This window comes from Brassica napus, unplaced genomic scaffold (assembly GCF_020379485.1).
Source record: "Brassica napus cultivar Da-Ae unplaced genomic scaffold, Da-Ae ScsIHWf_1230;HRSCAF=1757, whole genome shotgun sequence".
Lineage (NCBI taxonomy): Eukaryota > Viridiplantae > Streptophyta > Magnoliopsida > Brassicales > Brassicaceae > Brassica > Brassica napus.
The window spans coordinates 235,021-262,806 of record NW_026014653.1 but is presented as its reverse complement, the minus strand read 5'-3'; the positions used below and the strand labels follow the sequence as shown (position 1 = coordinate 262,806).

Sequence of the window (27,786 nt, the reverse complement as noted above, 5' to 3'; positions counted from 1 at the left end):
AAGAAATGCAGGTCATTTAAGGAAAGTTTTACTAATCGACCGCATCAAAAAATATGTTAACAAGCCTATAAATTAAATTTAATACTCCTTCTGTTCCTAAAAATGTATATTCTGGAAAAAAAATTGTTTCAAAAAAATACATTTTTTACTTTTTCAATGTATGATTTTATGAAAAATTGTAAGTTTCAAAAAAATTAATGGTGTTTATTGAATTTTTATTGGGTAAAAGTTATGAAAAATTGTTATTCACAAAAAACAATACATATTTAATGATTTTTCTTAATATATATGAAAAATCTGGAATATGATTTTTTTTTTTAACAGAGGGAGTAGTTGACCTCCCTCATTTCCAGGTAGCTCCGCACTAGTTTCTTGCCAATTTCACTATCTTTCATCATTTTTTATATTATTTATATTAATTAAAATAATATTTGAGAAACCTTCAATGAAGGTGACCTTATCGTTTTCACAGGGGCGGAGTACAATTATGTAGAAAAGAAAAAAATAATACCATTGCCATTGTGACAAGAAAAGAAAAAAAAACACTGCCAAATCTCGTGAAAATGGTCGACGGAAACGCTGTTTGCATCAGTTTCAATAGATGGGAGGATACGATACGGCACTCCTTTGTCAGCCATCTCTCGGCTGAGTTTCACCGCAAAAGCATTTCTTTCTCCACCTGCCAAAACTCTGATGCAGCTATAGCGAAGGCTAAGGTTTCTGTGGTGATTTTATCTGAGAAATCTGTTTCGAACTATCGGTTCCTGAACGAGTTAGTGAAGGTTTCTGCGTGCCGGAGCAGCCACGGCCTGCTGGTGCTTCCAGTTTTCTATGGACTCACGAAGTCAGTTTTGAGGAAATATTGCTTGCTGTTGAAAAAGATGTATCCTGAAGGCCCAGTAGCCGAGTGGCGTAATGCTTTACTTGAAATCGCAGACTTGCGAGGATACGCATCATCTCTTGAACGAAGGTGATTAATTGCTCAAAACTATTTGCTTTATATTTTGTTAATTTATTTATTTTTAATGACAAAAGACTTTTCAAATAAAATGAAGTTTATTTAAAACTCTGTTCACACCTCACACTCCTTCTACAATGTTTTTTATTAATATGAAAGTTCCGGGTTTTATGCTCTTCGTACCAAGAGTAGTTTGAACTCAAGACTCAAGAAAACCAAACCCCCTAAGCTCTAAGACACATTGATATCTTTCTACAATGTTAACCTCTTTTCATCATCTTTTAAGTGCATCAAAACTACCGGCCAAATTTATTTACATAGTTTTAATAGTAAGCCTTTTTTCAAAATAAAAAAAATTGTTTAAATAGAATGTGTGTATATTAACTTATCTTAAAGTCAACTATTCAGACATAACTTATCATCCAAATAAGTTTTTCTAGTTGATTATTTTTTTTTTGCCTAACATCTAACATAAAATTAAAACAGATCTCAAAATATAAAAATATAAGAGCATGATTATTGGGGGTTCTTAGGGTGAGTTTCTTAGCGGAATATAAGAACCTGTCTCTTAACTTTTAAATAAAAAAGCTAAGAACCGGTTTTTAAATAAGAGTTTTAAGAGTCGGTTTTTAACTTTTTTAGTTAAAAGTTAAGAGACAGGTTCTTATATTCCTGTAAGAATCCCCAATAATCATGCTCTTACAATTTAATTTATTCACGGTCTACTGTTTTTTGTTTTACACATAATTTTTTAGATTTTTTTCGAATAATGCTCAATCTTTGGTTAGAAAATTCACAAAATACCATTTCTTTTCATCCAACACATATTTTTGATGTTCAAATTTATTTTTACAAATACGGATAATGAATTGAATCAAATTTTACAAATATTTTGCTTAGTCCATTAAACATGACGATGATCATGATAATAAGAACAAAAACCCTAAATAATCATTTCTTATCGTGGAAAATTTTGAAATATATCCCGAAATGTATGTTTATTCCGGAAAAAAACTTTAGTTGATGTCTTATTTAGTTAGTAAATAAATCTTCTGATATGTTGACTTGAAAAATCTCTGTGTTACTGTTCAGCGATTCCGAGCTTGTGGAGGAGATTGTTGCAGACGTGCGTCAAAAGCTTGACCTTGAGGGTGCAATTGGAGTCTACTCAAGATTGATGAAGATACAAAACTTGATCCACAAGCAACAACTAGGCATTCGAAGCTTAGGGATTTGGGGTATGGGAGGCATAGGGAAGACGACACTTGCTAAAGCAGCTTTAAAACAATATTCGGGTGACTTTGAAGCGTCTTGTTTCATCGAAGACTTCGACAATGACTTTCAGGAGAAGGGAGTCTATGGGTTATTGGAGAAACACTTGCGGGAGAAGGTTGGCTTAAGCAGTCAAGTTACAAGACTGAGCCTCCTTATAGACACACTACGCCAAAAAAGAATTCTCCTTGTTCTTGATGACGTGCGCAAGCCACTGGGTGCAACCACTTTTCTTTCTGAATTTGACTGGCTTGGTCCTGGAAGCTTGGTAATCATAACTTCCCGTGATAAACAAGCACTTGTACAGTGCCAGGTCAACGATATATATGAGGTTCAGGGCTTAAACAAGCACGAGGCTCTTCAGCTCTTGTCCCGATGTGCATTTGCGAAAGATGTACCAGATGAAATACTCATGGAGCTGTCTATGAACCTCGTTGACTATGCTGAAGGAAACCCTTTAGCTCTCAGCATTTTTGGTGAAGAACTAAAGGGGAAAACGCTGTCTGAAATGGAGAGTGTTGTCGGAAAACTCAAGCGTCCTCTTCCCGTCAAGATTTTTAATACACTCAAGATCAGCTATGATACACTTGGTGACACCGAGAAGGAAATATTTCTGGAAATAGTGTTTTCCTTTAGGGGAGTGAATATCGACGACGTGATGCAGTTTCTTGAAGGTTGTGGATACTTTCCTCGAGTTGGAATCGATGTCCTTATGGACAAAAGTTTGGTGACTGTTTCAGACAACAGAGTACAAATGCATAATTTGATATACGATCTTGGTCTCCAAATCATTAAGGATCCAACTGAAGAGACTGAGATGGCTTATAGATTCGTGGATGCTTCCAACATTCAATCTCTCCTTGAAGAAAACGAAGACGGAGATCCTGAAGCAGCACCAACAATGGTAAATATATATTCGTCTGTCACATTCTTATCAATCTTTAAAGAAGTTGCATTTACCAAGGAATAGTTGGGCATAGTGGATAAAACTCTTAGATATATCACGTCTTAGAGATCCTCTCCAAAAGAGAGTTAGTTTAAGGTAGTTTGTATTTTTCCATAAATATATAAGTAACCAATGGTTTCTCTTGTTCTTTCAGTGTATTGAAGATATAAAAGGCATTAGCTTGGACATGTCAAACATAGACTTTGAAGGTCATATTGCGTTTAAGGAAATGTACAACCTTAGATCTCTGAAGGTTCACAGTTCCAATCCTGTTGAGAGCCCCGTATTATGTCTTTCCGAGGACCCTCAGTCTTTGCCGCCTGAGCTAAGACTTCTCTACTGGACATATTGTCCTCTGAAATCATTGCCACAAAATTTTGATGCTCAGTATCTTGTGGAACTCAATATGCCATGCAGTCAATTTCGGAAACTTTGGGGAGGAACCAAGGTTAGAAACACATCAATACATGGGGTTTACACATAGTTTCACTTTCACTAGATTATTTTACCAAACTTGCTTTTATTCATTTTTTGTTTTATTTGTTCAGAATCTTGAGGTGTTAAAGAGGATCACGCTCAGCCATTCCCTTCAACTAGTTAATGTTGATGAACTTCAACATTCTCGAAACATCGAGTTAATTGATCTCCAAGGATGTTCAAGTTTAAAGAGTTTTCCAGACATGGGTCAATCACAACATCTCCTAGTTGTTAATCTCTCAAACTGCATAGAGATCAAAAGTTTTCCAAAGGTGCCACCGTCTATCAAGAAACTGAATCTCCAGGGAACTGGCGTAAGAGAGTTAATAACCCTTGATAGCTTTTCTAATCAAGATCTTGGCAATCTTGTTATCTTGAAGCTGAAAAACTGTTCTAACTTGAGAAGTCTGCCTGACATGATCACTTTTGAGTCTCTCGAAGTTCTTAATCTTTCTGGCTGCTCAGAACTTGAGAAGATTCAGGGTTTGCCACAAAACCTGAAAGAGTTATATCTGGCCAATACTTCCATAAATGAAATTCCATCTTCTCTGTGTAAACTTTTAACACTAGATATGGAGAATTGCAAAAGGCTTCGACACGTGCCAATGGGTATGTGTAACATGAAATCTCTTGCCAAGCTGAAACTATCTGGCTGCTCAAATCTTGAAAACATTCAGGATTTTCCAAGAAACCTCAAAGAGTTATATCTGGCAGGCACTGCGGTAAAATCATTCCCACCACCGTTTCTTGAGAATCTCTTTAAGCTTGTCATATTAAGTTTGGAGGATTGCACAAAGCTTCGGCATCTACAAGTAGGAATGAGTAAGTTGAAATCTCTCGTCACGCTCAAACTCTCTGGCTGCTCGGAGCTGAAGACTATAGTTGATTTCCCTCAAAATCTTAAGGAGTTATATCTTGGTGGCACTGCCATTAGAGAACTGCCATCTTCTATTGGGGATCTCGCTGAACTTGACACACTAGATTTGAAGAGCTGCAAAAGACTCCGACCCTTGCCAGTAGAAATGCAGAACCTGAATCCTCTCAAAGTTCTTGATATTTTGAGCTGCACAGACCTTGAGGTAGTTACCACTACTCTCCCAAAAGTCAGAGAATTACGTCACGTGTATACAGTCATGCCACTTAGATTAAAGCTGCCATCTTCTGTCTCAAGATTCTATGAACAGATAGTCACTTTGTCTCTACATAAGGCACGCTTGGAACACATTCCTGAAGATATTTGTTTGATGTCTTTGCTAAAGAAATTGGATCTTAGTGGCAACTGTTTCAGAAATATTCCAGTAAGCATCAAGGAGTTTTCTAAACTACTAAGTCTAAGGTTATGCCATTGCAAAAACCTCAGAGTACTCCCACAGCTTCCCCAAAGTCTACAGCTCTTGAATGCGCATGGTTGTTCATCTTTGATATCAATTCCTTTAGACTTCTTTCAGAATTCTAGGTACTATACATTCAGTAATTGCTTTGATCTTTCTCCTTACATGGTCACCTACGTTTTCTTACAAGCACAGGCTACTGTAGAAGAACACATGAGACCACAACGTCAGCAGCAACTCGAAAAACTTCTGGCTGTCAGGCTGTGTCTACCTTCACCTAGAAGTCGAAATTCTAAATATAATAGACTACACCCCTATCTGGAACCAGGATCTTCTGTAATTATAAGACTACGCCCCTATTCAAGAAGCATGCTCTTGGGATTTGCTCTATTCGTTGAAGTTTCTTTCTCAAAGGATTTTCATGATGCTGCTGCTGGTTTAGGCTTCAGGTGTGTTTGCAGGTGGAAGGATAAGATGGGCCATGGTCATAGTCTTGAGAATGTTTTTCAGTGTATGCCTCCAGGAGAAGCTGTTCCTAAGATTACAAAAGATCACATGTTTGTCTTCTTTGACCTCAAAATGCATCCAAGTACGTGTGGAGGAGATGTCACAGGTATCTTGGCTGATCTAGTTGTCTTTGATTTATACCCTGTCAACAATGAGGAGAAGCCTATAGGTGATAGTCTCAAGGTGAAGAATTGTGGAGTCTATGTGTTTAATGATGCAGCTGGCAGTTCAAATCGAAACAGCACGAGAAAACTTTTTGGGTCTTCGTTGGATCGATCTAGGCTTTCAGAAGATGAAGTTAAAAGAAGGTTGAGAGTTAGTTATGATGGCTTACAAAAAAGAGAAAAAGATGTATTTCTTTACATAGGATGTTTGCTCAGTGATGAGAAAGTTGATATGCCATTACCCTTTCTTGCTAGCATTGACTCTGGGTCAACGCTAGAGGTGTTAGCCAGTAAGTCTCTCATACAAATATCTTCCAAGGGGGAGGTTACGATGCAACTTTTGCAAAGAAAATTGTGTAGAGAAATTGTTCGTAGAAAATTCATGCTGCATGCTAGCAAAAAAGAGTCGGTATCTGAATTGCTTGGCAGCCGGGAGTACCGTCACTTTTTGAACTTCAATAAGGAAGATGTTAAGAAAAGTTTCATTAGTTACTTTATCTACAAGCTCAAGATCAATAGACTTCGTGCACTCCAAGATGATCAGATCCTAAAACGTTTGCTGACTGGCAAGGCTATAAAGGAATCAATCATTGCGGGGACAGGCCTTGGAGAAGCTATTGTAGACAGAAGAAGAAAGGTAGGACAGAGGAGTCGACTAATGAAGTGAAGAGAAGTGCTGATCTGAATAGGCTGTTGAGAGTTAATGGTACAATTCATCACTTCATACATCTCTGGAAACCTCTCCTCAAGTGGTTTATGAGCGAGATCCTCCAGAGTTGTTGAGGTTTGAAGAAGAATCCACCACAAATTCAAGTTGGAAACCATGTTAAAAGGAAGAGATGCTACGCACATAGACATCAAGGATCATCTGGTCAAACATCAAGGCATTAATGAAGAATAACACCGGAAAACATCGACGTTATTTGGATTTTGTTGGGCTTTTTCAAGCCATGTCCAACTCTTCCTAGGCTGAATAGTACACTATTGTCAACTTTGGACCGAACAAGTAAAGCCCGCATGAGTTTTATCTAAACTAATGTGAGACTTTGTTTGCATTCAGAACAAACATTGTTGGGTTTTTCCAAGTTCATGTCCAACTCTTCTTAAGCTGACTAATACGTTATTTTTCACTTTGGACCAAACAAGCAAAGTCTGCATTGATTTGGTTTTGGGCTCATTCTCAAAAGATCTCGTACTAATCAGTTGGACATCAATTTATACACTAGACATTATTTGTCTAAACTTGGCCAATGAGGGACTTTGTTTACATTCATAATAGATTTTTAGGTGGGATCATTGATTTTCTTGAAACTACGACCTATCGACAGCATTAATTGGCCAATAAATTCTGTCATAAGTACTATGGCCAATTAAAGCTGGTAGCAAGAATTGGAGATGTGGTTAGAAGAGAAGTAAGTCCAGTACACAGAAGAGAAGTAATAAATAAGGTGACCAAAAAACTGATAAGATATCCAAAATTCCAACGTAGAGGACAGTAAGAGAGGAGGATTAATCATAAACAACGAAAAGGCATAGTCTTAAGGTTCGTACCAAATTAATATCATGGGAAATAGAACGAACAGGACAAACGAGCACATTGACTTATAACTAAATAAACAAGAAGGTTAGTAGTAGACCTTTAGCTTGATTTTCTGTTCAGTAGCAGGATCCTTCTTGTGTATTATCTCATACGAGACAATAATAATATCTTTTAACAGCCTTGGTGTTTCCTCAACCTTTTTTTTCAGCAAGGAACATGCAGAGCACTCGTCTGGGCATGGAAAAAAGGCTTAGTAATAATATCATACCACATAATACACTAGTACAAAGGAACAATATGCAATTATTATTACGGACAGAAATCTTTGCAAGAAATTAGGGTAAATTCACCTACTGCATCAGCTAGAATAGATTGCAGCTGCCATCAACCCCCGTCCGTGTGCTTGATTTGCGCTTGGCGTGATGCTCCTGATATGAGGGTAGCAACGAAACGCCCCGAGTCTGCTCTTATAGACGGCAAGATATATGTAGTTGGAGGAGGAACAGAGGAGTCTGAGGTTTTCGACTTGGAATCCATTGCCTAGCATTAGTGAAGACGACGACTACCCTGAGGTTCAGCTTCGTAGAGGAGAGCTATTCGCCACCACAAGTAATCATAAAAAGTATGCGTTTGACCCCAAACAAGGAACATGGAAGGAACATCGAGGGCTTCCTTATACTAGGAACGAACCTTGGTGCGTTATAGACAATGTAAAGTTTAGTGTTTTAAAGGGCAGGCTTATGTGGTATGAGCGTGGAAACTGGTTCAGTATTAAGGATTTGAAAGATGTGTGTACCAAGCCTCATGTTAACCACCATACAACAATTCTGTTAGCTAACCATGGTGGTGGAAGTATCCTTGTTATATGGGACGAGCTACATTCACTCGAGTTTCCAGGGGCCGGGAAGATGCGGAAACATGTCTGCAAAAACAGGAGAATTTGGTGTGTATTAAGTTGGAGAAGCCCTTCTTCGGATTGGAGTTTGAGGTTTGGGGGAAGGTTGTACGGTCGAATGCTTTGCTTACAGTCCCCAAATCATTCAAGTTATTAAGCTGTGTTACCCTTTAATTTGCCGGAGTATATAGGCCTTACGTGCCTTCTTTCATTTTGTTCATGGTAACAATATTTCTGTAGCCAAGACTTTCTTGATAACCAAGCAAATTATGTACTAAATAGCAGATGGACAAGGACAGGTTACAATTGGATATACAAACTAGCATTGACCTTGGGCTTCTATACTATTTTCTGCTTTTCCTATACATTATTGTCATCATCCAAAACATTCTCTTATGTGTGTTTTCCTTTTAAAAGATAGTCATGTGATAGGTAACATAAAGTCCATGAAAGTATCTTGTCAACTGCCCCTAACCAATGTTAATGATTGTAAGCTTCTTTACCCCCTTCTTCAATTTTGTTTGTTTTGATTTTTTTTTTTTTTTGGGGTTAGGAAACATATAAGAACTAGTAGTAATTTACAAAAAAAAAAGACATATTTCAGTCTTAGCTTCTTAACCTTTTTAACATGCTAACTTTTTGTACAGTTAACTCAAACCTTTAACATGAAACAGGAGCTTTGTAATGTTTGCGTTCAGAGTATTGAGAAAAAGTCAAATCCAAAAGGATTGATAAACTTCAAAACACTGTAGTTTTAAACTTGAAACACTCATAAACCCATATATGGTATGTAAGCAAAAAAAAACAGAGATATAAAGGAAGATTGTGTGTTGCATTATGTAAAAGAAAACGAAGTGATACGAGAGGAGAAGTTTAGAGAAGCTCAACTACCTCTTGAAAACTTGATTACACGAGAGCAACAAGGAAGGATACATGCGCCTGGACAGAGGAGAGGAGAACCCGCTCTTCCGAGAGTGGCCAAGCGCTCCAGTCACCGCCTACCACCGCTAGATTGAGCTCAAGCGTGCTCCCGGTAACACACTCGGCCAAGTTGCTAAATGTCAGCTCCACTTCTTCAGATTCAAGTGCGTTGAAGTAGCTGTGCAAGAAATAAAGCTTCCATAGACACCGGTCCGTGGAGACGAAACGGACAGTGTTGTTGCTGAGAAAACTTGCCAAACGACTCTCACTCTTGGATGTTGGAAAACTGATGATCAAACACATTTTGTTGATAGAGTGTGTGATCACATTTGGTATATCTCCGCGACATGCGATTCCAACCTGATAACATTGAAATTAATCATTCCATCATCAAACAATGAGATAGAGTGAGCTTAAAAAAAAACACAAAGTGTATGTAAATTTCACTTTTCACTGTCGTTTATAGTTACAATAAATTAATCAAAATTAATTCAATACCACATGAAAACAACTTGATCGACGCGTAAAGAAGAGGAATCGATTCTCATCAATAAATCATATGAGCGATTAATTTAAAGTTTCAAAACGATTCATAGATACAATAGATACAATCATCTTCAAACTCATACAGATCATCATATAAGTATCTATTACCAAGTATCTTTATGAGTTTTTTTGTTAATAAAGATATTAATCAAATGTATTATCAAGTATCTATTATTTTTTATTAGAATACTATGTTTTAGACTAAAATTAAAATTTTAAATGAAGAGGAAGCCAATCTAGTTTCTTATGTGTTTTTCTTGTGCATTCGATTTCTCTTCTTTGTCTCTAATATTATTCTTTCATTTCGTTGACATTCGTTTTCACATCTTCATTTTAAAGAGTTATTATATAAAAATGGTATGCTTTCAAACTGTAAGAAAGATATCAAATTTAAAATATTTATGGTCTTTAAATTTTAGGACCAGCCTTGTTTTTGATATTATCATGTTACACATCCAAATATCTGAAAACAATAGTTATAAACTAGACAAAATTCAGTTGTAAGCTATGAATTTTCATTAGCCAAAAATTTAAGTTAGTTTGGAAGTGGAAACCACGAAGATTTATTACATGGAGAAGTGTTTGGAAGTGGAAACCACGAAGATTTATTACATATGGAGAAGTCATCAATTAGACATAGTTGAAAATTAATTATCCTTGAAGTGATAAAATAAAACTCTTTTGCCAGTCTATACATTTGAATTAATCATACAATATAGTCCTAACAATCAGTTAAGAGAAAATTAATCCTAACAAATAATACAACCGTACCAAACTCGATAAACTTTAAAGCTTGAATTGACTTGTTATTATATGAGACTCTTGACTTCTTTACATTTTGGAATACAATGTGAAATTATTCTAGATAGTTTTACAATCTGGATACTTTTTTATTTATCTAACTACATCAATTTCATATAAAAGACTTAAACCCAGGCCAGTTAGGTTTTTCACCAGATAAATAGCCAACCAAGTGAACAAATGTTAATGGTTTTAAAATCCTAATCATGAACTCATATAAAACAAATGTTAATGATACAAGTCATAACAATAAAAAGACATTTCATAGAAATTAAGATCAGTCCTTAATTTCATTTGATCGTCTGACTTCTGATACACATATTTTGTTACTCTGTACTATCTTATTAACAAAGAACACTTGCCTATCATACTATTTTATGTTTCTGACATTTGCACTTAGCAGCAGCTTCAACAACATTCCCTTATAAATTCATAAACCATCTTCCTTTGTTTCTCCATCTCCTCTTCCTTCTCTTTCTCTTTCGACTCTCAGCTTCTCTCCATCTTTATTTACTAAAAACCAGAGATTTTTAAGCCATGATAATTGTGTATTTTTCGCTGCCATTGGTCATATTCATGGTGTTCTTAGCCATCGCTGGTTGTGTAGGATGCTTCTACATGGGTCGACATCAAGGGATAACTAATGTTGGTGGACCAGCAATGCCTAGGGCTTACCCGACCGCACAACAAGCCAACCAAGGTTACAACGCTGGAGCTCAGCCTTACCCTCCAACGTCGTATGCTGTCTAGTTATTATGTTCCATCCACTGTTAAAAAGTTATCAAAAGAGCCAAATTGTCTTTATTTTCTTGAATTTTATTGTCTTGTGGTTTAACTTGCATTTTGATGATAGCTTGAGTTTGTATCATTAAAGTATTTCCAGTCACTCTTATTCTTTGTCCACGTCATGTACTCATGTATGCCACAACTACCTTCTCGTCGATCCTTCTGCTTCAAACCCTTAAGTTCCATCTATGTAACATAAAGCACACGTGTTCTTTTGTTCCTTATCCATTTACAGAACACGAACACGAAATCGTGGCACATACATATCTTTTATTAACTATCACCAAGAATTTCATCATCTTTATGAAGTTTCGACTATGTCGAATAGATTAAGTACGAGGTCTTTGACTTTCGCTGTATGAGTACCAAAAAAGAAATGCTACTTTTGATATTGTCTTTCGCTCTCTCTGATGATCCAACGTGTTATTCACTAAAACAGGAGCAGGATTTCATGTACTATGACAGAATCAACGACCATGGGGTTTGCGAGAGTAATCTTTGAAGCTGAGTAGCTTGGGATTAATTGATTATACAATCAGATAGAGAATAAGGATGAGTCTACACAAATGCTGTTTGACATTAGATTTCTTTGTTAAACAGAAAGTACTGAATATAATAAAGCACAAGAAAATGATCGACCTCCCACTGAAATATATATGTACCGTCTAAAAATCTACTTACTCTCAAAAACTCTTGTTCAATCACTAGCTCGTAACTTTTACAACTCCGGTCAAAAGAGGAGAATAAGAAAAGCAACATCGAGGAAAATGAGAAAGGTACAAAACAATAGTTTGATATAATTTTTATATGAGCCCACAACTGAAGGAAGAAGGCCGAAACTTGTTACTGTACGCTAAATCTACAGGACGGAGTCCACCCTCATACTCAAATTTGCTGTACAATGACACGACTTCATTACTCAGCTTGGCCGCTTTCTTCTTTTTCTTCTTCTTCTCCAAAGTGCTGTGCAAAGAATTCATCTAGTTGCCCCCAATTTGGGATGCCTGACTGGTTGGTATTGTCGGATGGTAATGATCGGATGCATTTGAGGATAAGCTCAACGTGAAGCTTCAACCTGATTGAAACAAGAATAACGTTTATTACAGAAACTAAGTTGGTTTATTTGACACAAGAGAAAAAAAAAAAGATATGGAAGTTACCTTTTCTTTGCCTCTGGAGAGCTTATCTCCAAGTTAGCAAGCGTTTGAGAAGTTTGTGTGTGAATTATCAAAATCACCTGCCTACAAGAATCATCAAAACGAATTAAGGAGCAAGGTAAAAAGAAAGTGAGTTTAGAACCCGTAAGATTACTTCCTGGCTTTAGCATTTATAATACAGAGATTTTTTTGCGCATGCCTAACTTTATATCCTAAGACAGTTGCAAAAACGCTCACCTGAAGATTGCTTGAACATCCGCTTCATGCAGTGTCTCGGACAAGACACGATGAAGGTAACCAACTTCCTGTATTGTTAAATGCAAATTAGACAAAATAACACTACTATTATCTTTATAAGATTAGTGAATGAGAATAAAATCACCCTCGTGAGTGGCCACGCAAACTCTTTAGTTTGTTTGTTGGTGTCTGGCGGTCTGTTCCAGCCCTCAACAACTTTAGGCAGCTCATGAAGATGAGCCAATAGCCTTTCTCTCATTATCTGAACTAGTTTTGTGTATATTTCATCTCGATGAACTCTATAATCCTGAGAATTGGCCAAGATGCCTAAGTTAATAGAGACCGCCATTTTAAAACTTATATACTATAAACCTATAGATAACCAACTGGTTTGAACTTTTTTCCAACTACATCTTTATTAGGTGTGCAACGACCTCTAAAACCTTACAATCTGTTAAAGAAACAAAAGGCAGAGTGCAAAGAGAGAAACGTACCTGAGCAACTTTATCAATCTCTACTGACAATAGTGGCTTTCTAGTCTCAGGTACTTTTGAAAACAGAGTTCTTCTGGATTCTAAGACCACAAAAACAAAGAAAAAGAATGTTATGCATGGATAATAAGCTAGGATGATTCAAACAAAAATCGCTGGGAAGCTGAAAAATAGAGAGACTAAGCTGACACCTTAAGACTAGATAATTTGGACATGTATAAAAATCCAGGAACAAATATAGGAAATCTCATATTTTGGACCAAAAGGTGAATAAAGAAATGCTTGGATAACACCAAGTAAAACATTTTACAAAGAAGAATCAAAAGGAAGAAGATAAAATATCACATACCAGGAATAATAGTGTAAGGAAAGTCGATTACTTGACTTGCAAGCGCCAAGTGTTTTGCCTTAATAGACTTCAAACCAGATACCTATAGCACGTATATATGGATCACATGTTATTGGTTAGAAAAAAAATCATAAAGCTAATCAGCAATGAAGCTACAATTTTCTCCATTTAAAGGATATGTATACCTGCATAGCGCCAGCCCCCAAAACAAGTTGACATGTCCTAGTGTTGAAAAATCTCAACACTTCAACAACACGAAGAACAATTTCCGAGGACAAAGCTGGTAAAGAATTGTTCATATCAATGTATTCTGACAGCATCTTGAGCAATATTAACCCACTGCAGACATAAAAGGAATTGCATCAGCATAACTAACATTCTAAGCCTGGACAGCAACTAAATATTAAGCAACCTAAACCTAGCAAACGCATATAACATATATGACAGCATTAAAATGTTTCGACCAAAAAACAAAATTAAAATGCAGAACAAGAACACTAACCAGTTTACCATGTGGTAACCAACTCCTTGATAGAAAAGGTTAGATTTTCCGTGCGCCTTCTGATTACTTTGACTATTCGTAACGGAAGACACACCAGCAGCCTTGCTTCTCTCAAGAGACTCGGGCGAGACTGTGGATTTCACTTGTGCGTTACTAACTGCAGGACCTTCACTAGATTCCGATTTTTCATTTCGTGATTCAGTACTTTGATTTTCAGTTCCTGAAGTGAGAGACCCATTGAGAGGAAGCGGGTTTCTGTCGTATGTTTTAATGTCAGCATCATCTACTTTCCCAGAAATCAACTCTTGGGATGCAAAAAGAGAACTGATTATGGATTGGAATTCTTCGGGAACATCTATCTCATCCCATGTTTCTTGATCAAGGACAGCTTTTAGTTTTGTCATCTACAGTAAAGTAAAATACAAATTAGATCAACGACAAGAACTCTTGATAATGAAAGAAGTAAGATGGTAAAATAATTACGGAATATGCATGTATGGGATGAAGTCAATATAGCTCAACACTACTCGGTTATAAAATGTAAGTTTGATCACCTTTTTGCTACACTAAGTATAGAGATGGCTTTGGGCCTATTGCTTTCGGTATAACTATTTTCAGCCACATTCTCACCACTTCTTTTGTCAACAATGAAACTAAATACAGTAGATGTCCTCTCTGTAAAATCTATAAACATATATGTACAGAGACTAACCCTAGCTTCATGCTGGGAATCTAAAAAAGCTTTGGCTTGTGATTGCAGTGTCCCACGGATACTAGATCCCAACCGTCCGCCAATCTGTAAATTTCCAAACAAATGTCACGCAAGAATAACCAATGCAATTTCTTATATCTTTTATGAGGAGAAGTTTTGAACAAATACCTTCTCCGTAACTGTTATAAATTCCTGGGTAAGATCATAAATGCTCATGAACTCCTGCAATTTCAATTTTGGATGAAGAAGAGCACGGACTCCTAGTAGTTTTGCCCATCTAGCATGAGTAACTTCACAGGCGGCAAAGACAGCTTCTGTGTTTTCTCTCAAGACATCGGCCCTATATGTTTAAGAAAAACCTAAATATTGTTCCAAGTATCAAAGGCTTGCGTTACAGGCAACTGCGACGATTTGGAACATATAAACAAATAAATAAAATAGAAAACCTGAAGTTTCTTGACATGTTCATCAAGTTTGTTGCGTCGCTTGATTTTCTCTGCAATGGAGGGGTCATTGAGGTAGTCTTACCCAATGGAGAAGACAATAATTGTCCGCTTTGGAAACCTGATTCCTGGGCTGATTCGGCCGCTACAGCACCAACCGCAATTGCAGCTGCAACGGAGTCAGCTGCATAATGTCCATCGATATTGCAGAGGATCCATTCAATCGCTTTTTTTCACTTCCGAAGCCCGGACAAGATGTGCCTGCATTCACTAAATGAAATGAAATCATATTACATCTTATGGTAATAGAGAAACAGGACAGGTAAATATAGAAGGTGAACTAATATTGTGAAGTATGAACTACTAAATCGTCACCAAACAGTAATACCAAAGAAAATTTATATGTAGGAAAGGTCCCTAACCTCAATATGGTAGATGTATCAAAACCAAAATAAAACTACTGCCAAAGGTTTAACATAAGTGGACATATATGTCGTACTTCCTATAATGTTTGTTAACGTAATTAAAAGTCCTGTAACTGATACATATATTACCTGAACAATCCTAAATATAGCAGTTAAGAGATTAACAAACGCCTCCGATGACAGAGTCCTCAACTTGCTTGCGAGAGATAAGCCACCACCTGTAATAGCACTAAAAATAAGCATGGATTCTGGAGCGACAAACTACCACTGAAGTAGAATACATTATCATAAGAGAGGATAAAAATTTCATTGTAGTCCTAAAAATAAGTTTTCGGCCAACATTCTTCATCAGCTTGACTAATTTCTTCCATTGATGTTTCAGCCAGGTCTCAGATCAAATTAGAGAACAAAAAGAAAACAAGCATGTGAATATAAGTATTTCACATTTTTCAAGTGCTAAACTTATGTTCAACTATGATTTCATGCAGTAACTAAGTCACATGACAATCTTACTACATAGCAATAACAAATATAATTATACCATCAACATCTACTGAGCGCTCCCCATGTGAAAAGTCAGACTCCAGCGATCTTGCAACAAGAATTGGAAGCAGCTCAGCAACTGCGTTCTTGATTGCATTTTTCATTTCAGATGTTAGTGCCTCACGATACATCCTCAAAATTGAGGGGAACTTTGCCTACGGAATACAGTCCAAAGAAAAACAAATAAGAAACTGGATTCAGACTAAACACTTAATGAACCCTACAAATTAACAATAATGACCAGAGACAGCTCTAACTAAGAAATTAAAACAGTAATTGTCAACCTCAGTGGTAGCATGTGTTCAAAAATAATCAGGACTGGCCACTCACCGTTCTTAGCAATCCGATTACTAGAGGAAGAAGCCGATCACATAAGGTAGACGTATCTTCTTCTTCTAGCTTAAGCTGCAAAGTTGAAAGATAAGAGTCATGCTGAATATTATTCCAGTTTTTTCCTGATTAATCTAAAGCCTCTGACAGGTTAAGATCTTCTATTCAGTTTTTACACCCACAAGCTGCACATAGTGCAAAAAGAAGCGCCCAAATTCATTAAACTATGCATTTATATCGGATGAGACTTACTTCATCACCGGTCTCCCCGTTAGATGAAATGGATCCCCGTTTTTTTGCTGAAGATAAAATCAGTACATCTATTTCCCCAGTATTGTGTATTGAGATACGCATAAATTCTGCTGTGAGAATACTACAACGAAAAAATCAACAATCCATCACACACTAGACCAAAAAAAAAGAGAGTAATAGAGAAACAGGACTAGTAAACATAGAAGTTGAACTACTAAATCTACACGAAACAGCAATACCAAAGAAACTCCATATGCTAAACATTTAATTGACACAAATTTCAAGAGGTTCAACAGCAAAACTAAAACATAATCACTAGATCACAATTTTCACATCTTCCCTAAACATTAAATTCAGAATCGGCGTTAAAACAAAAGCTCCAAAAGCTTCTCCCAAAAGAGCCATTACAGGCAGACCAAATATAACACATTTTCGTCATTATCATAACCGAAAAGAGACGCACCTGTTTAAAGAATCTATGGAAATAGTAACATGATCACGAAGATGACGGAAGCAATGCAGACCAGTCAGCTCATCTCCAGCCTAAAAAAAGACGGAAACAACTTTAGCTTCTTAAGAAAAACACCCTTAAAACATCAATCACAAAGAAACTCACCAACAAGTTCTGGAGATCGTCAGTTATATCCAAAGCCCCAGCACAATCTGCAGACGCAACAAGCTGGAACAATAAAGAATCAAACTTCCACACACAAAAAGCAGCCAACTTTGAAACACTACTCTAACCAAAACCAGTCATAAAAAAAAATTTACCAATTTGAGTGCAGTGAGAGCTTGGTTAACATACAAAATAACCCTCAATTTACGCTGCAGCTCCAACATATTAACCCTAGTCGAGCTCAGCTCCTGAATCCGCCTCGCCGAATCCACCAAACTCCTATCGATCACCCGAATCGTCTCTTTCAAGTCACGGATCCTCCCACAGCCCTCGACAATCTTCACATTCAAATCCTCCAGCTGTCCCTGCGCCTCGAAGAACGAATCAGACCTCACGGAGATCTCCTTCACGAGATGCATCTCAACGACGTCGAGATACTGCGAGAGCTTTTCCTGAAGCGCTAGATTCTCGTTCAAGCTCGAGAAGGGGCACGCGGAGCGGAATGTAGCTCCGTCCTCTAACGCGAAATCCTCCTTGAAGTAGAGCGAAGGGACCTCGCGGAGGCAGGAAGCTAAACCGGACACGTGGCGCTCCTGATCGAGCTCGGAGCTCGATTCCTCTTTAGTGTGGTTTATGATATCTTCGAATCTGCTGTGAGAGTCGGAGATCGAGGAGATGTAGGTGTTGAAATCGGATCTGGTTAGTTCCGAGCCGGGGAGCTTTGCGGAGGCGACGGGGGAGAACTCGGAGGGGGATACGGAGGTTGAGGAGGATGACCACCAGCCGACCCAGGAGGCGTCGGTGCCGTAGACGCCGGATTTGCCTACGTGCGGGTTGTTGAGGATCGAGGAGAGGCTTTGGCTGCTTGCGTCCGAGATCGATTTGGTTAAGGATGAATGTGATGAAGAGGAAGAGTGGCCGAGATCTAAGCTGGATCGGTTGCTGTTTCCGATGGACCTTCCGGTTAAGGAAGGGTGCGAATCCATGAGGTCTCACGAGATCAAAATCATGAAACGAAAGTGGATTTGAATTTTGGAAATGGGATTAGAGATTTGGAATGGAGTAGGTCGAATCGAATTTGGTGTTCACTTGTGAAGAAAATGGTGAGAGTTTGGATCTGGAGAGAAAGCAAGAACGAAAGGGAGAGTTGTGGAGGACTGAGGAAGAAGCCCTCTGGGTCGGGACTTCGTTGTGCTGCGAAGATTCAATGCACGGTAGAATAGATTAGCTATCTACATAAATATTTGCATTTTTGTTTTTTTCATTCCAATGAATAAAAATATATAGTTTTCATCTTCATCTGATCTTTTTCATTATGCGATTTGTTGTTCTTTACTATCATATGTATTTTCTATGTTTTTGTTTCAACTTTCAACAGTTTAATTTCATAGTGTTTGATCCAATATATATATATATAGTTTTCATAGTGTATTTGTTAACTGTTATTGTTTTGTTAATCTCTGTAGAATAATACAAAGGAATGGTGCTTACAAACTGGTTCTTCATCAATAATCATCAAATCCTTGCACGTTTTGAACAAAAGCTTTGCACTTAATCCTTGTTCTGCTTCACATGTTCACTTGATAAAGCTCCAGGAGAAGAAGAAAGTTCTGGGGGATTCAAATGTGGCGTCTCAGAAGCCATGGAAGTTGTGTTCTTGTGTATTCGTTGTTTCTTACGTGCTGCTATTCTTACTTTCGAAGTTGGTGCTTCCACAAGCTTACTTGATGCATCTCCAATTGAAGAAACAAATCCTCGCACATTCAAGAGCGGTGTCTCAGAAACCATGGGAGATGTGTTATGGTGTATTCTCCGTTTCTTAGTTGCTGCTTCCACAAGCTCAATTGATGAATCTCCAATTGAAGATGAAAATCCTCGCGGATTCAAGTTTGGTGTCAAGGAAGCCACGAAAGATGTGTCCCTGTGAGTCGGTATCGACGATGGGTGATCAAACATACAAGTAGCACCCGAGCTGCAGTTTCCAGTGTAATAATACGAGGCACACACAGGATTTCCCTGTCGAAAGAGTAGATAAAAATATGAGCACAAGACAATTCTAATGAGATGAAAACTTTTTTTTTTTTTTTTAAAGAGCAGACGTCAGGTTGAAGTCGACAGAGGATTTTAAGTGAGGATAGTTGTACTTGCACGATATGAGGTTTAAAGGAAGGAAATTTGACGTCTGCTACTGCTAGTTTAAGAAGTGGCTTACCGGTTGTGATGGGTGGCTAAAGGAGCTTAAACCTGGGATATGAGTTTCTCTGTGTCTCGGATGGTGAAATTTACAGTCACTACCGAATTTGCAGCCTCCTGTCTTCATGTAATATGCGCATTCAGGTTCGCCGGGTCTTTCTGGTAAACCAAAGAATCCCCAGGTAGAGACCGAGGCACGCATAACCTGCAAAATGAAGCTATAGCTGGTTTACAAGAGGAGAGAAACTCAAAATCTTTTTTAAACCGTCACGAAATCTCATTCAAGGTGATAGTCAGAATCCCATTAACATGTATTTGCTAATGATTGTGTCAGATGTTTACCTCAGAAAGGTTTGTGGCTATAGAGAAAATCTTTTCTCGCTTCCTTTTTCTTAAGCTCAGAATAACAGCTTCAATACATCTCTTCAACCGATATCTTCTATATGGTGGTGCCACATCCACAAAGCTAGCAAGATCCCTTGATTCCTTGGAAGATGCAGGACGTTTTGCGCTAAGACTGACCACAGCTTTCAGGTTACTTATCTCTGGTGGCAGATGCTGAAGTCTATTACAATTCTCCAGATCTAGTGTAACAAGTCTAGTGAGACCACCTATTGAAGATGGTATTTCTGTAATGGCAGTCCCAGCGAGATATAGCTCACTAAGGTTTGGTGAGAAATCCTGAAGATCCTCGAGCTCTGAGCAGCCAGATAGATTAAGAACTTTAAGAGCTTCTAAATGAATCGTGGCAGGCATACTTCGCAAACGTGAACAGTCTTTCAGATTCAAGAAAGTAAGCTTTTGATGATGAAGAATAGATGAGTTAACCTTAACCAGACTCGTACATCCTTCAAGATCAATATGCTCAAGGTTCTTGGCCTTTGAAAGCCTTGGGAATTTAGTCAACTGTCGGGAGTGACTCAGAATGATCCTCTTCAACCTCTCAAGATTCTGTTTACAACAACAATAACTAAATGGGTAATCAAGTAAAAGCTAATTACCTAATGTATGCAGCAGATAATCCTATAATGTCAAAACATACTTTTGTTCCCTTCCATAGTCTTGTCATGTTGCTATAGGGCATGTTCAGTTCTACGATATTTTTAGGATTGAAGTTCCGAGGTAAGGATCCTAGAGGATATCGTTCCCAGTGGAGTAGACGTAGCTCATCAGGCAAAGAGTAAAGGCCTTGAGGTAGACTTACCTTGCAATGGTTTTCAGAAGTTGGACAGTAGAGCTTGAGCAATCTAAGTCTGTACATCTTCTCAAAAGCAGTAGGACTCAGCTCAAATGTTAAGCCAGATGCATCGAGAAATATGCCTTCAATTGCTTCTGTTCCCTGAAGAAAATTGATGAAGGGGCTCAGAAACATAAGCTTCTCTAAGTGTAAAAAGGAACCTAAGCAGTATTCTAATTTTCAGTGGAAGTAATAGATATACACTTTCTAAGACTTACGGAGTTGTTGGTCAGCACATCAACAATGTCAGTAGGATCCAACAATCTGCTACGCTTCCCTGTCTCATTATTTTCTTGACAAACAACAAATCGACCCGTGTCTTGAAAAATGTTGGGCATTTCTATTCTGTTACCTACAAGGCTGATGAGAGACTCATCGATGAGACCATAGATTCCTAAATCTGTAAAAAAACCGCAAGCATCAAGGATGCTCACTACATAATCTTTATTCTCCCCTCGGAAAAAACATGCAAGGTCCAAAAATATGTGCTTCTCGTTGCCATCTAGTACATCAAAACTTCTCTTAAATGCATCCTGAATCTCAACTAGAGGATGCTGACGCAATGTTTTCAGATGTTGCTTCTCACCGACAATGCAGTTATTTTGTAAGGACGAACCTAAGGCACGCAGAGCCAGTGGTATCCCACTAGCGTAGTTCACCAGCTCAGAGACCAACGACGTTCTTTCCTTCCAATTTTGTACAGCGGCAAACTGTGAGCATACGTGAAGAGATTCATGCTCGGATAGTTTCTGGATTTCGTAAATCTCTTTAGCGGTACACTGTATAAGAACTTGCCTATTTCTAGATGTTAAGATGAGTGTATGTCCGCCAGAAAACCAGCCAAACCCTCCAACCAAAAATTCTGCATCTCTAGCACTACTCACGCTATCAAGAACAACGAGAACCTTTTTACTAAGGAACCTATCCCTTAGGAAACCTAGTTTTGTATCACATGCGTCTACAGTAACCTTTTCTTCCCCAGAGATTTTTGAGAAGAATTCATCACGCAGATGACTCAGTCCTCTCATTTGACACGCTATATGGAAGTCTGGCAGAAAGTAGCAGACGTCATATCTGTCAGCTTGTGTTCTGAAAATTTCTCTAGCGATGGTTGTTTTCCCTATGCCAGCCATACCCCAAAGTCCAACAATATGTGGGGCAGAGGATTGAGAACAATATAGTAAAGACAATATACTATTCATTTGAAGCCTTCCTCTTAGTTTCATGTTATTTTCAGAACTGAGCAGCAAACAGACATTGCTAACAATATTTTTGGCAAGTATAACCTCTCCCCTGCGCAGAAAAAATATCAGAATCAAATACAATTACCACACACCATACACTAGTGAGAAAAGAAAGAAATTATTTACCCTTTCATATACTGATGTTTATCGATGAAGGTGAAGGTGGGAACTTGGGATGCCTGAATTGAATTCTCAAGCTGTGAGAATGCTCTTCCAAACGAGCCACTTTGGCCTCTAATGTCTGTAACCTTCACTTTAAAAAACACTGGAAGAAGCACAAGGCTGTTTGCTTTCGAATGGTCCATTATTGCCACAAAATTATCCTGGCACTGTCTAGAAGAAGCATAGTTGTTGGAGAAAATAATAATACCAACCCGTGATCTGTGTGGCAGCTCCAGACCCCCAGGCAATGTGCCCCTTGTTAGATCATATATCAAAGGGGTGAAGCCACGGAGACACAACTCTGTGGAGATGTAGCTGATGAAGTATCTCTCCCCGGACTCCTGGTTTGCAGCACAGGAAAGCACTAAAACGGGGTCAAACTCTGTAACGCTATGCACATGACTTCTTAGCGGGAGAGGAGAGTTAACTTCCTTGAGTTTATCAGAGGATGTGCCTTCGAGAGCAGCTTCGCGCCTACTAAAGCCAAGGAAGAGCCTGCTGCTGTCTGTGAAAATTCGCTGCAAGAAAACAATGTCTCCGACACCAAGCTGCTTCTCCTTAACGTAGTTACTCCAACCGTTGGTTAATTGGTAGAATTGGATGTTGACGTCTAAGAATCCGAACTCCCATGGCCTGCCTTCCTCATCCTGTACTCGAAGGATCATTTCAGCGCCTCTAGCGAAGACGGTGGCTAAGCCAAAGTACTCAACGACCTCCTCGTTGGCGCCAAAGAGAAATATGTTAAGCCAACTGAGATCGGCGGTTGTCAAATATTTCTCGAAGAGAATCTCCATCTCACTGAAGGTAGAGAGAGAGAGTTTCGATCAAGAAGGACTTGTTAGAACACTGAATCGTATCTCTTTCGATCAAGAGAAGGAGAGACGCAAGAAAGAGATCAGATCCACTGTTCATAGTCCAATCATTTCCACCCACCAACCTCGTGTTAAACGGTTTAACTTAAACCCCACTTGATTTATTGAATGGTTTTTGATAATAATATATAATTCAAAATAAGATCTCAAATCCTCATTTCCTAACCTCGAATTCACCTTCCATGGCTGCTACATCTTCCTGCAAATCCGATCCTTCCCGCCGTCAGTACGACGTGTTTCTCAGCTTCCGAGGCACAGACACGCGCCACTCCTTCACCTGCTATCTCCTCGATTTTCTTCGCCGGAAAGGGATCGACGCTTTCATCGACGAGGAACTCCGGCGAGGCAACGATCTCTCGGCGCTTCTCGAACGAATCGAGCAATCGAAGATCTCCATCGTCGTTTTCTCCGAGAATTACGCGGATTCCGCGTGGTGCTTAGAGGAACTCGCGAAGATCATGGAGTGCAAGAGGACTTTCGATCAGGTGGTTTTGCCGGTCTTCTACAAAGTTCCGGCGTCGGACGTGAGGTACCAGACTGGGAAATTCGGAGCTCCGTTCGAACGATCTGAAGAGGTCTTCCAGGGATCTGAACACAGAGTTCCGGCGTGGAAAGAAGCTCTAAGAGCTTCATCTGATATCGCCGGCTATGTGCTTCCGGAGAGAAGGTACCTTAGCCATATGAAATTGGATCTGAATTATCCGGTTTCGAATTTTAATTGAACTCCGGTTTATAATTTGTTTGAGTCTCGGTTTACCTTTTTAAGGGACTTGAGTGTTTCAATGAGCTCCGGTATATCATTTTGTTAAGTCTCGGTTTACTCTCTCGATACGGTTTAATAACTGGTGAAGGAGCGTAGGTTCACTGTTTCGAAACATACCACTGTCCACTGATATATTAGACGTCTCGTTCGGAGAGCAGGTACCTAAGCTAAACATACGAAATTGAATCTGAAATTTTCGGTTTAGAATTGTAATTGAAGTCCGGTTTATATTTGGTTGAGCCCTCGGTTTACCTTTTTTAAAGGAGGTTGAGTTGGGTGTTTTCATTGAGCTCCGGTGTATCATCTGTTTAAGTCTCGGTTTACTCGCTGGCTCGAGTTTAACTGAAATACGGTTTACTAACTGGAACCTTATTCATGCCAAGTTAGGTGCTTTGTGTTGTATCACTCTTGTAGTTTCTAATGCAAGTCAATAAAATTTCATCAAGATTAAACTTTTATCCTTTTTTCGTTTCATTGTCAACCTTATCTTTGTTAACATGATGATGCATATTGGCAGCCCGGAGTGCGACTTTGTCGACAAAATTGCCAAGGAAACGTTCAAGGTGCTAAACAAGTTGTCTCCATCAGAATTTCGTGGTCTTCCAGGCATTGAATCTCGTATGATGGAGCTAGAAAAGTTAATTGCCTTTGAAGAGACAGGCTGTGTGCGAATCGTCGGAGTTCTTGGGATGGCTGGGATTGGCAAGACAACTGTTGCAGACTGTGTGTATAAGCAGAACTACAATCGCTTTGATGGTTACTGCTTTCTTGCAAACGTTCAGAACGAGTCAAAGCTACATGGATTAGACCATTTGCAGCGGAAACTCCTCCGTAAGTTATTAGATGAAGAAAATCTTGATGTTGGAGCTCCTGAAGGTGCCCACGAAGCCTTTAAGGATCGTCTTCGGAACAAGAAACTGTTTATTGTGCTCGACGATGTGGCCAACGAAAATCAACTGAGAAATCTTATTGGTGGAGCAGGACAAGAGCTGTACCGAGAAGGAACACGGATTGTTATAACAACAAGTAACAAGAAACTCCTAGAGAAGGTTGTGAATGAAACATACGTGGTTCCGAGGTTGAGCGGAAGAGAGAGTCTGGAGCTTTTCTGCTTGAGTGCCTTTTCTAGCAATCTCTGCGCCACTCCGGAGCTCATGGATCTATCAAACAAGTTTGTGGATTATTCTAAAGGGCATCCACTAGCTCTGAAGCTGTTGGGTTCTGATCTATGCCAAAGAGATAAGTCTTACTGGAAGTTGAAATGGGAGAGGTTGCAGAGAAGACCAGATGGGAAGATCCATGACGTGCTGAAAGTGAGCTATGAGGAGCTATGTGAGGAAGAACAGAGCATTTTTCTTGATGTTGCTTGCTTCTTTAGAACAGAAAAGTTGGATTTTGTTTCGAGGGTTCTGAGCACTTACCATACCGATGCTTCTACTCTGATTAGTGACCTTATTGACAAGTGCTTGATAACAGTCTCGGATAACCGGCTTGAGATGCATGACTTACTGCTTACTATGGGGAGGGAAGTTGGTTATGAATCATCCATCAAAGAAGCAGGTAACCGCAGTCGGTTATGGAACCAAGAAGACATTTGTCGCGTTTTAAAGTACAAAACGGTGAGCCAGAATGTTTCATTTGTCTTATGAATGTGATTCTTCTGTTAGGCTTTTTTATTGACATTATATTTTTCCAGGGTACTGCAGAGACCAGAGGCATCTTCTTAGATATGTCTAATGTAGATAGCATGAAGCTAAGTGCTGATATTTTCTCGAGGATGTGGAATCTTAAGTTCCTCAAGTTCTACAATTCTCATTGTTCCAAGTGGTGTGAGAATGATTGTAGATTACGTTTTCCCAAGGGGCTTGATTGCTTTCCAGATGAGCTGGTTTATCTCCACTGGCAAGGGTACCCTCTGGAGTATCTACCATCCAACTTCAACCCGAAGAAACTCGTTTATCTTAATCTGCGTTATAGCAACACTATGCAACTGTGTGAAGATGAGAAGGTACAAATAGTTAGTACTTATTATATATGTGGTTGTTAAATTATTGATCTGCTTATTGCAGAACACAGGAGAGTTAAGGTGGGTCGATCTCAGTTATTCAAAAGAGTTGATGAATCTAACTGGCTTGTTGGAAGCTCGTAAACTCGAGAGACTGAATCTTGAAAACTGTACAAGTTTAACCAAGTGTTCAGCGATCCGGCAGATGGACAGTCTTGTTTCACTGAATCTCAGAGATTGCATAAACCTCAAGAGTCTTCCAAAGAGAATCAATTTGAAGTCTCTGAAGGTTGTTATCCTCAGTGGATGTTCAAAACTCAAGAAATTTCCAACTATCTCAGAAAACATAGAATCTCTGTATTTGGATGGCACAGCGGTAAAAAGAGTTCCTGAATCCATAGAAAGTCTCCAGAAACTTACTGTGTTGAATCTGAAGAAGTGTTCCAGGTTGATGCATCTTCCTACCACTCTTTGCAAGCTGAAGTCTCTTAAAGAGCTGCTTCTCTCTGGATGTTCAAAGCTAGAGAGTTTCCCGGACATCAACGAAGACATGGAAAGCTTAGAGATTCTGCTCATGGATGATACAGCCATCAAACAAACTCCCAGAAAAATGGATATGAGCAATCTCAAGCTGTTCTCATTTGGTGGATCTAAAGTCCATGATCTCGCGTGTTTGGAGCTGCTGCCTTTCTCTGGCTGCTCGCGGTTGTCAGACATGTATCTCACAGACTGTAATCTGTACAAGTTGCCAGACAGCTTTAGCTGCTTATCCTTGCTGCAGACTTTATGCTTGAGCAGAAACAATATCAAGAATCTACCTGGAAGCATCAAGAAACTTCATCATCTCAAATCTCTTTACTTGAAGCATTGTCAAAACCTCGTTTCTCTTCCAGTGCTTCCATCAAATCTGCAGTATCTGGATGCTCATGGCTGTATCTCGCTCGAAACAGTAGCTAAACCCATGACGCTTCTTGTGGTAGCTGAAAGGAACCAGTCTACTTTCGTCTTCACTGATTGTTTCAAGCTAAACAGAGATGCGCAAGAAAGTATTGTGGCTCATACTCAACTCAAGAGTCAAATACTGGGGAATGGATCCATTCAACTTAATCATAAGGTTCAACTCTCTTTACTCTGTAGTTAGTCTAGTACGTTTTATTCACATCTCATGCTTTGTTTTTTTAATCATTTCAGGGACTAGTTTCAGAACCTCTAGCTAGTGTAAGTTTTCCAGGAAACGATTTGCCATTATGGTTCCGCCATCAGAGAATGGGATCTTCAATGGAAACTCACCTGCCTCCACACTGGTGCGACGATAAGTTCATCGGACTTTCTCTCTGCGTAGTTGTCTCATTCAAGGACTATGTAGATAAAACCAACCGATTCTCAGTGATATGCAAGTGCAAGTTCAGAAACGAGGACGGTGACTGCATCAGCTTTACTTGTAATCTTGGAGGATGGAAAGAGCAATGTGGATCATCATCTAGCCGCGAAGAAGAACCAAGAAAACTTACCTCTGATCACGTCTTCATCAGCTACAACAACTGCTTCCATGCCAAGAAAAGCCATGATCTCAACCGATGTTGCAACACCACAGCCTCGTTCAAATTCTTTGTTACTGATGGTGTAGCTAAAAGAAAGCTAGATTGCTGTGAGGTTGTGAAATGTGGGATGAGCTTGTTATATGCACCTGATGAGAATGATTGTAGATTGCAGGGATTACAGGAGAGTAGCCTCGAGAAAGCTGTATCTGGAAAAGAAACTGAAACCGCTGTGGATGAAGCTGTTGTGTCTAAGAGAGGCCGTTTCTGTATACCAGAAGAGCTACTAAATGGGAAAAGAATAAAGAAAGAAATCTCTTTTGCTGATTGTGACTGTTCTGTTCTTAGTTACATATAGCCAGCAAAGCCTAACCTCTGTTAATAAGTAGAGATCAATCATCACAATTGTTTTCATTGTCATTTTTAACTTTTAATGTGGAGAGAAAACTTATTATGCATAATCTATTATATTGTGAATTTAAAATTATTGCATGGTAAAGAAGCTCAATATATAAATAGTATACTTGATATCAAAATCTTCTTGCATAATCTATTATATTGTGAATATAAA

General features: G+C 38.8%; 4 protein-coding genes across 7 annotated transcripts; 2 read left to right on the top strand and 2 right to left on the bottom strand.

Annotated features, from left to right (window-relative positions):
- Window positions 1-416: 416 nt before the first annotated feature.
- Window positions 417-6,902, top strand: LOC125596570 (probable disease resistance protein At4g19520). Of its 2 annotated transcripts, XM_048771649.1 has the most exons (5): window positions 418-970; window positions 2,051-3,134; window positions 3,331-3,624; window positions 3,725-5,109; window positions 5,180-5,520. In XM_048771649.1, the coding sequence occupies exons 1-5, from the start codon at window positions 564-566 to the stop codon at window positions 5,187-5,189; spliced, it is 3,180 nt and encodes a 1,059-aa protein (XP_048627606.1). In that variant the 5' UTR covers window positions 418-563; the 3' UTR covers window positions 5,190-5,520. The 2 variants fall into 2 exon arrangements, with proteins under 2 accessions (XP_048627605.1, XP_048627606.1); XM_048771648.1 differs by having other exon boundaries at window positions 417-970; window positions 3,725-6,902.
- Window positions 6,903-11,697: 4,795 nt separating this feature from the next.
- On the bottom strand, window positions 11,698-18,438 carry LOC106446421 (vacuolar protein sorting-associated protein 54, chloroplastic). Its single transcript, XM_013888146.3, is given in 19 exon segments — window positions 11,698-12,219; window positions 12,305-12,385; window positions 12,539-12,606; window positions 12,684-12,845; window positions 13,033-13,112; window positions 13,379-13,460; window positions 13,564-13,717; window positions 13,881-14,284; window positions 14,593-14,676; window positions 14,761-14,932; window positions 15,039-15,268; window positions 15,270-15,296; window positions 15,590-15,678; window positions 16,002-16,158; window positions 16,334-16,408; window positions 16,586-16,706; window positions 17,049-17,128; window positions 17,202-17,264; window positions 17,357-18,438. Coding segments are annotated over 19 exon segments (3,120 nt in total). The 5' UTR covers window positions 18,188-18,438; the 3' UTR covers window positions 11,698-12,059.
- Window positions 18,439-18,546: 108 nt separating this feature from the next.
- LOC125575156 (disease resistance protein RPP2A-like) lies at window positions 18,547-23,057 on the bottom strand. 3 transcript variants are annotated; one of them, XM_048771651.1, is made up of 6 exons: window positions 22,002-23,057; window positions 20,850-21,924; window positions 20,437-20,733; window positions 19,737-20,345; window positions 19,414-19,599; window positions 18,547-19,217 (listed from the first exon to the last, which is right to left on the bottom strand). In XM_048771651.1, exons 1-6 carry the CDS (start codon window positions 22,829-22,831, stop codon window positions 18,753-18,755), a joined length of 3,462 nt encoding a protein of 1,153 aa, XP_048627608.1. In that variant the 5' UTR covers window positions 22,832-23,057; the 3' UTR covers window positions 18,547-18,752. The 3 variants fall into 3 exon arrangements, with proteins under 3 accessions (XP_048627608.1, XP_048627609.1, XP_048627610.1); XM_048771652.1 differs by having other exon boundaries at window positions 20,599-20,733; XM_048771653.1 differs by having other exon boundaries at window positions 18,852-19,217; window positions 19,446-19,599.
- A 34-nt stretch (window positions 23,058-23,091) lies between these two features.
- LOC106399281 (disease resistance protein RPP2B-like) lies at window positions 23,092-27,702 on the top strand. Its single transcript, XM_048771650.1, has 5 exons — window positions 23,092-23,576; window positions 24,190-25,291; window positions 25,369-25,680; window positions 25,742-26,791; window positions 26,869-27,702. Exons 1-5 carry the CDS (start codon window positions 23,092-23,094, stop codon window positions 27,571-27,573), a joined length of 3,654 nt encoding a protein of 1,217 aa, XP_048627607.1. The 3' UTR covers window positions 27,574-27,702.
- The last annotated feature ends 84 nt before the right edge of the window (window positions 27,703-27,786 follow it).